The following is a 13,363-nucleotide window of genomic DNA, read 5'->3' as shown; positions in this document are numbered from 1 at the left end:
GTCCAGGTAGCTGTGGGTGTCGGTCGGTTTGTAGTAGATGTCCGTGTTGATTCTGTCGCCTGAGATAGAAATAGAAAGGTTGAGGAAGGGGAGGGAGGAATCTGAGACTGTCCTGGTGAATTTGAGGTCGGGGTGGAAGGTGTTGGTGAAGTGGATGAACTGTTCAACCTCCTCGTGGGAGCACGAGGCGGCGCCGATACAGTCATCGATGTAGCGGAGGAAAAGGTGGGGGGTGGGGCCAGTGTAGTTGCGGAAGATGGACTGTTCCACATATCCTACGAAGAGGCAGGCATAGCTGGGACTCATGCGGGTGCCCATGGCTACTCCTTTCGTTTGGAGGAAGTGGGAGGATTGGAAAGAGATCTCTTCAGTACTTACTCAACTTCATGGAGATAAACATTGTCCAGTTGCCTATTTTGCTACTAAACTTGATCCTATTGCTTTAAGATATCCCCGCTGCACCCAAATTTTAACTGCCATTTATCCCAGTTTACAATCCGCAGAGAATTTTACACTACAACAGGATATTATCATCTACAGTTCTCATTCAATAGTTGCCCTCTTAGGGAATTTACAAACTCATTTGACTGCAGCCCACCAAAACCGTTATGAGATTTATCCTTTAAATAATCCTCAATTGACCTTTAAGCATTGTACTACCATTAACCCTGATGATTTCTTAGCTCATCCTCCTTCAACTTTGTACACTTTGTAATGAGGACTTCCAAGTTCAGCCAGATCTCTCTGACACGCCAATCTCAAATCCTGATATCAATAAGTTCACTGATGGCAATTCCTTTATTGATCATACAGGAACTCATCTTTCAGGCTATGCTACAGTTGATGACTATGGCTCTATCCTGGAATCTGCTGCCCTCCACAGCCCTTTTTCAGCCCAGCAAGCTGAACCTTTTGCACTCATCCGTGCTTCTATTCTAGGGACAGGGCTCCGTCTAACATTTACACTGAGTCCCGATACGCTTTTGGGGTTGTACATGATTTTAGACAACTCTGGAGAAACAGAGGATTCTTGACATCATCTGGCACGCCCATCTCTCACCGCCAGCTTGTCTCAGATCTTTTGACTGCACTCCTACTCCCAAAACAGGTTTGTGTTATCAAATGAACTGCCCATGGAACTGGCCAATCCCCTGCTGATATTGGTAACCGTGCTGCTGATGTGGCTGCAAAACAAGCCGTTTGCAACCATCTTATGATTGTCAGACTGAAAGCTCTGACAAGGGTGGGTCTACTTCGGATAAACTAATGCCAACCATTCAAGATGTTGTTACCTTACAGCGGGACACCTCTGAATCCGAAAGGCAGTTGTAGTCCAAAATCGGCTATTATTGTAATCCTGTTACTAAACTATGGACCACTCCAGGTGGACAGATTTGTATGTCTGATGAACTTGCTTTCTGGGTAGTTGTTTGTATTTATAATGCTACACACAGTGGGGCTCGCTCAACGTCTGATTTGCTTTTAAACACTTGGTGGCATCTGCGCCTCCAGCAGATGGCCCAACAAGTAAGTGATGGCTGCTTCACCTGCCAAGAACACAATTCTTGGAAAGGTATTCCTTGCCCTATGGGACAGACACTCCTCCCTGAGGGAATTTTTCAAACTCTTCAACTTGATTTCATTGAATTAGAAAAGTGTCAAAACTCTAAGTATGTTTTAGTTATTGTTGGTGTTTTTTCTAAATGGGTTGAAGTTTACCCTACTTCCAAAGCTCCTGCCAAAACTGTATCCCACTTAAGGAGATTATTCCCCGCTTTGGTATTCCACTTTGTCTTCTGACAATGGTCCTCATTTTATTGGTAACATAAATGAGGAATTGTGCTCTCAATTCAGCATCCGCCACCAACTCCTTTGTGCTTATCGCCCGCAGACTGCAGGTCTTGGGGAGCGTTGTAACCAGACTCTGAAAACTAAACTTGCAAAATTAACTTCTGAGACAGACCTTTCCTGGGTTATTACCACTGGTTCTGTTTCACCCACGCTGCACTCCTGCTGGGAGAACTCACTTATCCCCTGCTGAAATAGTTTACGGCCGAGCCTTACGCACACCTTGGAATGACGCCACTGCTCCTGTTCACCTTCACCATATGGCAGACGACATGTCCTCTCCTTAATTAAAATTTTGCGTGGGCTCCATTCTCGAGTATGTACTGCTCACGAGAAGCTCCCTTCCCTTGAAGGAGTTCACAATAGAGCCAGGCTCCTTTGTCCTCATCAAGAATTGGACATGCCGTGGCCTCCAAACTCGATGGGAACGACCCTTTCAGGTCCTCCTCACCACCCCAACTGCTGTTAAAGTGGCTGGGTGTTCTGCTTGGGTTCACATCCATCATTGTAAAGTCATTGAAAAAGGGGGAAGGATGATGGAGATGAAGATGATGATGGAGATAATGAGAATTAACGGGAATTGAGAAAGGAGTCAGAACCAGACTATTAGGACATAGCTGTATTTTCGAATCATAATTTTCCTTCTGTTTTAGATATCCTAACCCTTGCTACAGAAATGACTACCAGGATCAGAATTACTTTCATCCTGATATATGGACTTGCCTTGGCCAGCATTCATACACAAGAAGGGACCATCTATCTGTGTGATCCTGAACAACAGGAGACTGTATACCACCTATGCCAGGATGATGTTCTTATATGCCAAAAGACTGATCCCTTCGATGTGTGGAACATTGCCCAAGATGATTGTCATAATGGTCAACTACACCTACAAGATCAAACAGTCCATTTACAGAACAAGCCCCAATGGTCTTTACCTTGTCAAGGTGTTGTGTGCCAGTTTGATTTCAAATTCAAATAGACCACATCGTAAAAGAGAAAAAGGGGGAACATTATCTTTTACTAACAACTTGTTTCTTGAAAGTCATAATAGAATATTTGGAGAGGATGAAGTGGTTTGTTACGCCCTTACTTTAGCAAAAGACTCCCTGACCCCTTTTATCCTCCCAAATCCTAACATGGAGGTGTGGAATGATTCTAAAGCATTTACGGGATGTAATATTTCTTTTAATTATTATCTATCCCCATTCGCTACTTGTTTATGGACTTCCTCCAATAAATTCGAGATAACCTATCCAAATTTCTACAATGGTAAGGGATGGGATTGCACCTTTGTAAAAGTGCCTAAAACTATTCCCTGTGCTATGATCAAATGTACCAGTCATCGCTGCTGCCCTGAAGGACCTCGCATCTCATCCGTATGCCTTAGGGATAATAACACCCACCTTCATTATGAAACCCCTAATGGCACTAATGTCTTCCCAATTATGGGATGGGTGGAACCATTCTGGGATAATAACCATGTCTCTTATCGAGAGACCCACCTCATTCGACTGAACAATTTTCACCCTCTATGTCCAGGATCAAACTATGTAATCATGGACTATCCAGATACTCCAGGAAGTCACAAAGATGGGCCCGCTTCTTATTGGGGAGGTCCCTCCATCATCTATACTGAACTTGGTTGTTATTTTTTAGTCATAATAAAGCATCTAACCATCTTGTCTTGAGTAGCTGTAGAACACTTTTTCCAACTACTGTTCCCTGTCCAATTACCTGGCAACGAGATTGGAATTCCCCTGTTACACGTTCAGTCTCCCCTGAGTTTTGTGCAGAATGGAAGAATCCAAAGGCTCTATAAAACAGTAAAACTCACTCTTTAGCATATGCAGCTCTTAGTGTTTTTTTCTGTAGGAGGATCTTCAGGAGTTATTAGTCATCAAAACTGTAATTATCTCATTTGTAGTCTCACTCTCTCTTGGGTAACATCCATACCTTTGACAGTCAAATGAATTAAGGTGTAGGATGGGGAGTTTGGAGATTTAGGTCATATACAATTGGTTAATCAATATGGCTATATATGCTGCTATTATTTTAGTTGGTCTTATTGTTTGTATTGCTATTGTTAAATGTATTATTGCTAAGATAGTAGCTTCCACTAAAAATATTGATTTCACCCAGAAAATGCTTCTTCTCCTCTTAGATGAAGCTGAGGAAGCACCATTGCCTGGCCCTGGTCCCTATCCATGCCTTCACATTTATGGTGTGGTCATAGAATGACCAAAGAGGGGAGATGAGGATTTAAAATTTGAATTTAGGCTGTTGTCAGAAACAACAAATATATGTAGGTTTTTAATAACCACAAAATGGCTTTCTTTTCAATTTAAAATAACACAACAAAATGGCTTCAAGTTATGATTTGACATTGTGAATCTGCATTACTGCTTTGCTGAGTTAGTTGAATTACAAGATAAAGCAGACAATGGAGGTTTCATAAAATGAATCATGAGACATTAACTGACCACTCGAACTAACCTTGAACTGGCAGCATGAGATGATCTACATAAGACAAGAATCATTTCCTAGGAAATATTACTGGATTAACCTGTTGTTAATCATGTCAGCTTATTACATTTGATTGGTCTTTTCTTGTAATTAAGGCTGTGGTGTCTCTTAAAAAAAAAACCTATAAATGATGTGTAATTTTCAAATGTAATTACACAATATCGCCACGGAACACAGAAGCTTTAACCTCTGTGTTGCTGGACAAAACTGCGCTAGACTGCCTTATTTTATTAAGCAGATAACCTTGCTTTATATAGATTGCATTCCATTGATTCTTTTGACCAATCTCGAAACAGTGAGGTCCCACCTGGGATCTACATCTTCACTACATTAGCATGAATTTACGGTAGAAAAGAAAATGTAGATGAAGAACTGACAGGAGATCAAAATCATTAGGGGCCTGGAAAAAGCAGGTAGGAAGAAATAATTCCCATTGGAAAGACTCAAGAAATGAAGAATACAATTCCAGGTAATAAACAAAATAACTTACACGAGCGAAATGAAGTAAAAACAAACTTGTCATGTAGCAAGTGGTTAGGTTCTTGCTCATTAAAGAAAGAAACATCAGATTGGTCGTGTGATTGCTAGAAAGAATGTAATGGACCAGAGCCTCAGTGGTTAGCACTGCTGCCTCACCGTTGCAGGGACCTGGGTTTGATTCCAGCCTCAAGCAATTGTCTGTGTAGAGTTTGCACATTCTCTCTGGGTCTGTGTGGGTTCCTCTGGGGGCTGTGGTTTCCTCCCACTGTCCAAAGATGTGCAGGGTATGTGGATTGGCCATGCTATATTGCCCCGTGGAGTCCAGGGATGTACAGGCTGGGTGGATTAGCCATGGGAAATGCAGGGTTACAGGGAGAGGATGGGGGTGAGTCTGGATGGGATGCTCTTCAGAGGGTCAGTAGACTGCTTCCACGCTATAGGGATTCTATGATGTATCATGATCACCAGTCATGTGACTACAATTAGAATAGGATAGATGATTTTTATTCCACCACCTCCCCCAATCAGTGAGTAAATGAGTAAAGACATGATTATTTGTAACACAAGATGATCAGACATGTCTTTATGTGCATTGCAAAACTCTGTAGACACATTACGATTATTGGTTCAATACCTTCAGTCAAATCTGGAGAACATCCCCCAGGGTGTAAACTCGCAGACAGTGAGGTACATGATCTTACGAGAACAGAAGGAATATTCCAGTGCTTCCAAAACCTTTTAAAACAAAAAGAATATTTTGCAATGTTGAAAGAAAACTGAAGTTCTAGCCCTGCTCTCCTCAAAGATGCTCTTTAAAATATCTCGAACTATTCATTTCAGTATTTTGCAGATTTCAACAAGGTTACCTCTCACTCTTCAAAACTCCAGAGAATAGAGATCCAGCTTTCCCATCTCTCTTCAAAGGGCAGGTCCAGTTGCAAGTCTGGTACTCTTTCAATGGCAATAACATTTCAATGACTTATTGACAAGGTCACCTAGGCAATATGGCAGCAATGCACTCCAATGCTTGGAATCAGCATGCTGATCATGATTTCTGCTTCTTGAAAGTTGCTGCCTTACATGGATCTCACCATCTGTGCAGGCTTCTAAGAAAATTAGGGGGAATACTGCACCAGGATCCTTTTCTAATTTCTACATATTCCAAACTCTTACCATTTAAGAAATACTCTGAACATCTGTTTGACCTACCAAAGTAACCTCACTTTCTTCCACATTATATTCTATCTGCCATGCTCTTGCCCATTCACTAACCCTGTACAAATCTTCCCAAAGTTACATTACATCTTCCTCACAACACACATTCCCACTTAGCTGTTCATCATCCACAAATTTGGAAATATTACATTTGCTCCAAATCATTGATATGAACAGCTGGGGCGCTAAGTGCTGATCCTTGCAGTACCCCACTCACCACAGCCTGCCAATATGACAATGACCCATTTATTCCTCCAGTTTATTAGCCAATCATTAACTTGTACCAGTACATTACCTTTCTTCCTGTATGCTTTAAACTTTCTAATCAGTCTCTGTGGGAGACTTCATCAAAAGTGTTCTCAAAATCTAAGTATACTATGTCCATCGACCATCAATTGTTAGTATCATCAAATAAACTCCAACTAGTTAGTCAAACATGACTTCCCATTCACAAATCCATGCTGAATCTATCTAATCAGATCACTATTATCCAAGTGTCTATTGATTTCACCCTTTATAATAGATTGACCATTTTCCCTATAACTGATATACGGCTAACAGATCTGTAATTCTCAGTTTTCTCTCTAGTTCCCTTCTTAAATACTGGGGTTAAATTTACTTTCCATTCCACAAGAATCATTCCAGAATCTATACAATTATTGAAGATAATAATCAATACATCAACCATCTCTGTAGATACCTCCTCTCTAACGCTATGGGATGTGGACAATCAGGTCTAGGAATTTATTAATATTCAGCCCTTCAATACATTATTTTTACTAATTCTGTTCAACACCTATTCTCCCTAATCACTTGAATCTCTACACTGGGAGATTTCTTGTACCTGCCTCAGTGAAAAAAAGACACAAAAAGTAATCATTTAGTTTCTCTGCCATTTCTCTATTCTGCATCATAAATTCTGCTGGCTCTGCCTGATAACGAACCCACATTACTTTTGGCTGAACATTTTCTTTTTACATATCTATAATGGTTTAAGAGCCAATTTATAGTGCTTTTTTTGTACAATTGCATTCATATTCTAGAGTCCCTTTCCTATTCAGTTTCTTGTTCTCCTTTGCTGCATTCTATATTCTTCACGGGTCTTTGCTTTCAATCCTCAGCTTCCTTTGTTAGCCATGGTTAGCCATTTAAGCTGTCTGCATACAATTTAGCCAACTGTTTAGCTACTGCTGAGTTGCAGTGTGTAGAACCTGTGGACAAGGAGAAATGGGTGGTACCAGCCAGTGGACCAGGGGAGGGGTATGGAGATTGGATGGCTGCTTCTGGTTGGCCAGAGGGGATAACACTATGGACTGGGAGATGCTAGTCTGTGAACTGAGGCTGGGGGAATTCGGGGTTGATAGCTAGTGGACCAGCAAAGGTAGATGCAAGTATCAGTGGTCTAAGAGTGGGAATGTGGTTGGCAGCCAGTACAGTGGAGGTGGCAAACTGTAGATTGGTGAGGGGGTCTTAAAGGTGACAACCTGTAGATTGGTAAGGGGCTTTGGGGGTGACAGTCAATAGGTTAGTGAGGGGGGGAGTAACAGCCTGTAGATTGGTGAAGGTGTGGATGGCAACTTGTGGATTGATGAGGGAATGTTGGGGTGAGGGGCAGCACTGACAGGCTGTAGGATGGCGAGAGGAAGCACTGACAGGCTGTAGGTTGGCAAGAGACAGCACTGTCAGGCTGTAGGGTGGCGACAGGCAGCACTGACAGGCTGTAGGTTGGCAAGGGGGCAGCACTGACAGGCAGTCAGGTGGCAAGGGGCAGCACTGACAGGCTGTAGGGTGGCAAGGGGGCAGCACTGACAGGCTGTAGAGAGGCAAGGGGGCAGCACTGACAGGCTGTAGGGAGGCAAGGGGGCAGCACTGACAGGCTGTAGGTTGGCAAGGGGGCAGCACTCAGGCTGTCAGGTGGCAAGGGGGCAGCACTGACAGGCTGTAGGGAGGCAAGGGGGCAGCACTGACAGGCTGTCAGGTGGCAAGGGGGCAGCACTCAGGCTGTCAGGTGGCAAGGGAGCAGCATTAACAGGCTGTCAGGTGGCAAGGGGGCAGCACTGACAGGCTGTAGGGTGGCAAGGGGGCAGCACTCACAGGCTGTAGGGTGGTTAAAAGCAGGCTCACAGCGCTATATAAGTTTGTGAGCAGAGGGAATGACAGCAGCCTTTCGATTGTTGGATAGCAATGGCAGTGGGTGATTCAGTTCAGTCCCCTGCCAATGGGAGCCCAATATGAAGGAATTGATTGTCACGTGTCCCGAGGCACAGTGAAAAGCTGTGTTTCACGAGCAATACGGGCAGAGCTGGAGACAACTGCGCATGCTCCATCCCGGGCACGGGCACGGGCCCTGGCCCTGGCTCGCTGCTGGTATGAAATCCGAGCCCCTCCTCCGCCTGCCGCGGCTGAAGTGGTCCATCCCAATCCCATTCCCATTCCCGCAGCCTAACTTCGAGCTGTCAACTCTTAACTCCTCGATCCACCGGAAGAAGCAGTAACCCGGCCACTCACTAACCTGTAGCCCGGGTACATGATGCTCATTCCCTTGCTTCCTCGCTTCTCTCCACCTCTCGCCGTGACAACTTGGGCGTCGGCGCCGCGCCGCGCCGCGCCGCGCCCCGCCCCAGCGCGAACGTCAGCACGCCGCCCCGCCTATCGGACCGACGTCAGCACGTAGGCCCCACCACCGGCCTGACAGCACCGTTTCGCCCCGCCCACAACTTCAGCGCGCCGAGCCGTCCACCAGCTTGACGTCATCACGCAGCCTGCCTCGTGCTGCTGCGTCCAGAAATTGTCCATCGCACTGGTCGCGTGGGAGACAGGTCCGGGTTCATGACTGAAATTCGTTGGGAGAGTGTGTAGGTTGGGGAAAGTGTTTTTTTTTGGCAACACTCCATATATATACTCCTTTTAATCTGATTAACAAATTACGAGGTAGCAGTAAAAAGAAGTAGCAACAAGTAGTCGGGACTCAACTGCTACATATTTTCCTCCAGTTTGAGGTTTGTGCTCATGCTGCTGCAGATCCTTTTATTCCATAGGCTTCAACATTAGCAAGATGTCTAACATCTCAAAAATGATTTGGTGTTACTTCTTCTAGATCCGTAGAATTCGGTCTTGGTCAGTTTGTTTCTGAAAGCCTATTTTCTTCATAATTTCCCAATTGTTTGTCACTCCACAATTTTCATCGGCAGCAATTTCCAGAATTTTGCAACTAATTTTTTTGTAGGCCCATTCCTTACTGTTCTATATTTACACCTGACTAATGCACTTAACCAACACATCCCTGATAGCGAGTTTTGAGAAGCTTTGTAGCTCAGGTTGAGGTTCTGGATGTAGGTTTGCTCGCTGAGCTGGAAGGTTTGTTTTCAGATGTTTCGTCACCATACTAGGTAACGTCATCAGTGAGCTTCCAGAATTTTGAAAAAGTATTCCTCACCTTGCTCCTGCAACATTTTTATGTAAAAATTCAAATCTATGCCTCTGTCATTTTTTTCCCTTGGCCGCCTTATTTGCATCTATTACAATGTTGTACATCTCTATCATTTTTTCCCCTCAATCTTTGCTCCAACATGAACAACCCCAGCTTTTCTAATCCAACACTGTAACTAAAATCCCACATTCCTGGAAGCATTTTGGTAAATTCTCTCTGCACCCTCTCAAGTATCTTTGTATCTCTCCTAAAATGTGGTGACCAGAACTGAACACAAAATTCCATTTGGGATTGAACTAGAGCTTTATTCTGCCGTAATCATTTCTAAATGCTCACCCACTACTGTGGTTAAATTGACCGGTCTGTATTTAGCCTTACAACTTTGCAGGAACTTATCTCAAGCATAGATGAACCATATTATCCTGCTGTCAGAGCTGCTCCTTTTTTGAGGTATTTTAGGTGTTGGAGCTGATTTCCTTGAATTCCAGGAGCAATAATTACTATTTTATGAGCTGTTGCATTGCTCTTCCTGACGCAGCAGTGAATCTGCACAGCTACTGCCTTTGCTGTTTGAGTATCTCTGGGGGTCAGAGAAATGAACAAACAGCAAAATTCACAGCTGACCTTGGAGGAACGTGTATGGGAGAGCGCACAGCATTGGAGTAGCTGAGTGCATAGTTTTTAAGTATAGTCTTGCTTTTGTTTTTGTACTCGCTATCGTAGATTTCCAAACAATGTGTTCTTTTTTTGATTATATGTTTTATTGAGATCTGTCTCTTGATTAAATTTTAAAAATATAAAACAGGTACGAAGTTAACCTGGAGCAGTGTTTTTTTTTAGAGCAGTAAGACTGTGTTATTTTCTGGGTCTGTAGATTGTTAAGATGCAAAAATGGCCTTTGGTGGAGTGATGCCCTCTTCCTGTTGGATGTGGGGGATTAGGGAGAGTTTCCATTTATTGATGATTATGTCTGCAGTAAGTGTGTTTGGTTGCGAATCTTATCGTATTGCATGGATTAGTTGGTGCAGCAGTTAGAGGCAGTGAGGAATTTACAATAGTTAGGAGGTGTGATGGATGGCAGTCATAGGAAGGGAAAAAAAAATCACAGGTACAGTCAGGTAGATGGGTTACCGCCAGAAAAGGTAGGCAAATACTGCAGGAGTCTCCTGTGGCTATCCCATCGCTAACAAGTATGCTGTTTTGGAAATGTAGGGGGTGATGGACTCTCACAGCAATATTGCATGAACAGCGAAGTTTCTGGTACTGAAACTGGCTCTAATTGAACAAGGGATATGTCAGGCTCCAAGCGATCGATTGTGATTAGGGACTGTCTAGTAGAGGCACAGACAGACATTTCTGTGGCCGACAGTGAGAAATCAGAATTGTGTGTTCCCTCCTTGGAGCCAGGATCAAGGATATCTTGAAGGGAGTGCAGAATACTCTCAAAGGGGAGAGGGGGCCAACAGGAAGTTGTTATACACATGGAACTAATGACATAGGAAGGGAAAAGGATGAGATTCTGAAGGGGAAATATAGGATGTTACGCAGAATTTAAAAAGGAGATCCTCAAGGGTAGTAATATCTGGATTACTCCCAGTGCTATGAGCTAGTGAGGAGAGGAATAGGAGGACAGAGCAAATGAATGCATGGCTGAGGAGCTGGTGCAAGGGAGAAGGGTTCACATTTTGGATCATTGGAATCTCTTCAGGGGTCGAAGTGACTTGTATAAGAAGGATGGATTGCACCTGAATTGGAAGGGGACTAATATACTGGCAGGGAGATTTGCTAGAACTGCTCAGGAGGATTTAAACTAGTAAGGTGGGGGTGGGACCCAGAGATATAATGAGTACAGAGATCAGTCTGAGACTGATACAGTTGGAAAAAGGAACATTGAACATAGTACAGCACAGTACGGGCCCTTTGGCCCACGATGTTGTGCCGAGGATTAAAATAAAATAACAACCTATGCATCCCTCAATTCATTGCTATCCATGTGCATGCCCAGCAGTCATTTAAATGTCCTTAATGACACTGCTTCCACCACCACCGCTGGCAGCACATTCCATGCATTCACAACTCTCTGTGTAAAGAACCTTCCTCTGACGTCCCCTCTATACCTTTCTCCTAATATCTTAAAACTATGACACCTCGTACAAGTCAATCTTGCCCTGGGGAAAAGTCTCTGGCTATTGACTCTATCCATGCCTCTCATTATCTCGTGTACCTCGATCAGGTCAACTCTCTTCCTCCTCTCTAGAGAGAAAAGTCCGATTTTAGTCCACCTTTCTTTATAAGGCATGCCCTCCAGTCCAGGCAGCATCCTGGTAAACCTTCTTTGCACCCTCTCCAAAGCCTCTGTATCTTTCCTATAGTAGGGTGACCAGAACTGGACACAATATTCCAAGTGTGGTCTCACCAGGGACTTGTAGAGCTGCAGCAAAACTTCGCGGCTCTGAAACTCGGTCCCCCTGTTAATGAAAGCCAAAACACCATATGCTTTCTTCACAACCCTATCCACTTGGGTGGCAACTTTGAGGGATCTATGTACTTGAACACTAAGATCTGCAAACTTACTAACCCACCACTCAACCTCCTCATCCAAGTCATTTATAAAAACTACAAAGAGCAGAGGCCTGAGAACAGAGCCCTATGGGACACCACTCAACACTGACCTCCAGGCAGAATACTTTCCATCTACAACCACTCTCTGACTTCTGTCAGCCAACCAATCCTGAATCCAGATAGCCAAATCTCCCTGTATCCCATACCTCCTGACTTTATGAAAGAGCCTATCATGGGGAACATTATCAAATGCCTTGCTGAAGTCCATATACACCTCATCCATTGCTCGACCTTCGTCAACCTGTCTTGTCACCTCCTCAAAGAACTCGATAAGATTTGTGAGGCATATCCTGGCCCTCACAAAGCCATGCTGTGACTGCCTTAAATCATGCTATGCTTTTCCGAAGGGTCTGTTTCCAAGCTGTATATCAAAACAAAAGTCATAAATCCTATCCCTCAGAATTCTTTCCAAAATCTTACTAACCAGTCAGATGTAAGACTGGTCTGTAATTTCCAGGGATTTCCCTATTACCCTTCTTGAAAAGAGGAACCACATTCGCCTCCTTCCAATCATCTGGTACGACTCCCATGGAGAGTGAGGAAGCAAAGATCTTCGCCAGTAGCTTAGCAACCTCCTTTCTTGCTTCCTGGAGCAGCCTAGGATAACTCTGGTCTGGCCCTAGGGACTTATCAATCTTAATGTTTGCCAAAATTTCCAGCACATCCACTTCATCAATCTTGATCTGGTCTAGCCTGTATCCCAGCTCCTCAAAGTTCTCATTCACAACAAGGTTCCTTTCCTTAGTGGAAATCAAAGCAAAAAACTAATTTAGGGCTTCCCCCATTTGCTCAGAATCCACGCACAAGTTCCCTATGCTAACAGTCTCCAAATGTCTGCTGTGCCCTTTCTGTGGAACAATTGCTCTCAGTGTGTACTTCCCAACTCCTGTCTGATAGCATCGTAAGTTCCTTTTGCCCAATTAAATATCTGCCCTTGGTAACTGCTCCTTTTCCTCTCCAAGGCTATGGTAAATATAGAACATAGAAAAATACAGCGCAGTACAGGCCCTTTGGCCCTCGATGTTGCGCCGATCCAAGCCCACCTAACCTACACTAGCCCACTATCCTCCATATGCCTATCCAATGCCCGTTTAAATGCCCATAAAGAGGGAGAGTCCACCACTGCTACTGGCAAGACATTCCATGAACTCACGACTCGCTGAGTAAACAATCTACCCCTCACATCTGTCCTATACCTACCACCCCTTAATTTAAAGCAATGCCCCCTCGTAATAGCTGACT

At 43.9% G+C, this 13,363-nt stretch overlaps 2 protein-coding genes and 1 long non-coding RNA gene across 8 annotated transcripts in view; 2 read left to right on the top strand and 1 right to left on the bottom strand.

Annotated features, from left to right (window-relative positions):
• LOC122554890 overlaps positions 1 to 2,768 on the top strand; it is a 7,624-nt gene extending 4,856 nt beyond the window's left edge. Inside the window, exon 3 of the long non-coding RNA XR_006313110.1 lies at positions 2,502 to 2,768. This is a non-coding gene — a long non-coding RNA (uncharacterized LOC122554890). The remainder of the gene's footprint in view (positions 1 to 2,501) is intronic.
• LOC122554887 (acyl-coenzyme A thioesterase 9, mitochondrial-like) overlaps positions 1 to 8,689 on the bottom strand; it is a 79,823-nt gene extending 71,134 nt beyond the window's left edge. For 2 of the 6 annotated variants that reach the window (XM_043700254.1, XM_043700255.1), the window contains exons 1-2: positions 8,582 to 8,689; positions 5,489 to 5,589 (exon numbers count right to left, since the gene is read on the bottom strand). In XM_043700254.1, the coding sequence (XP_043556189.1) occupies positions 5,489 to 5,589; positions 8,582 to 8,607 (127 nt within the window). In that variant the 5' untranslated portion in view covers positions 8,608 to 8,689. Of the gene's footprint in view, positions 1 to 3,585; positions 3,665 to 5,488; positions 5,590 to 8,581 lie in introns of those variants that run through there. The other 4 variants (XM_043700257.1, XM_043700258.1, XM_043700256.1 and 1 more) reach the window with 3 other exon arrangements.
• Positions 8,690 to 8,908: 219 nt separating this feature from the next.
• The window catches only part of LOC122554888 (diamine acetyltransferase 1-like), a 66,946-nt gene continuing 62,491 nt past the window's right edge, over positions 8,909 to 13,363 (top strand). The window contains exon 1 of the mRNA XM_043700261.1: positions 8,909 to 8,924. The gene's annotated coding sequence lies outside the window, so the exon portion shown is untranslated. The remainder of the gene's footprint in view (positions 8,925 to 13,363) is intronic.

Source organism: Chiloscyllium plagiosum, chromosome 12, assembly GCF_004010195.1.
Source record: "Chiloscyllium plagiosum isolate BGI_BamShark_2017 chromosome 12, ASM401019v2, whole genome shotgun sequence".
Taxonomy (NCBI): Eukaryota; Metazoa; Chordata; class Chondrichthyes; order Orectolobiformes; family Hemiscylliidae; genus Chiloscyllium; species Chiloscyllium plagiosum.
This window is presented reverse-complemented; position numbering and strand designations above follow the sequence as displayed.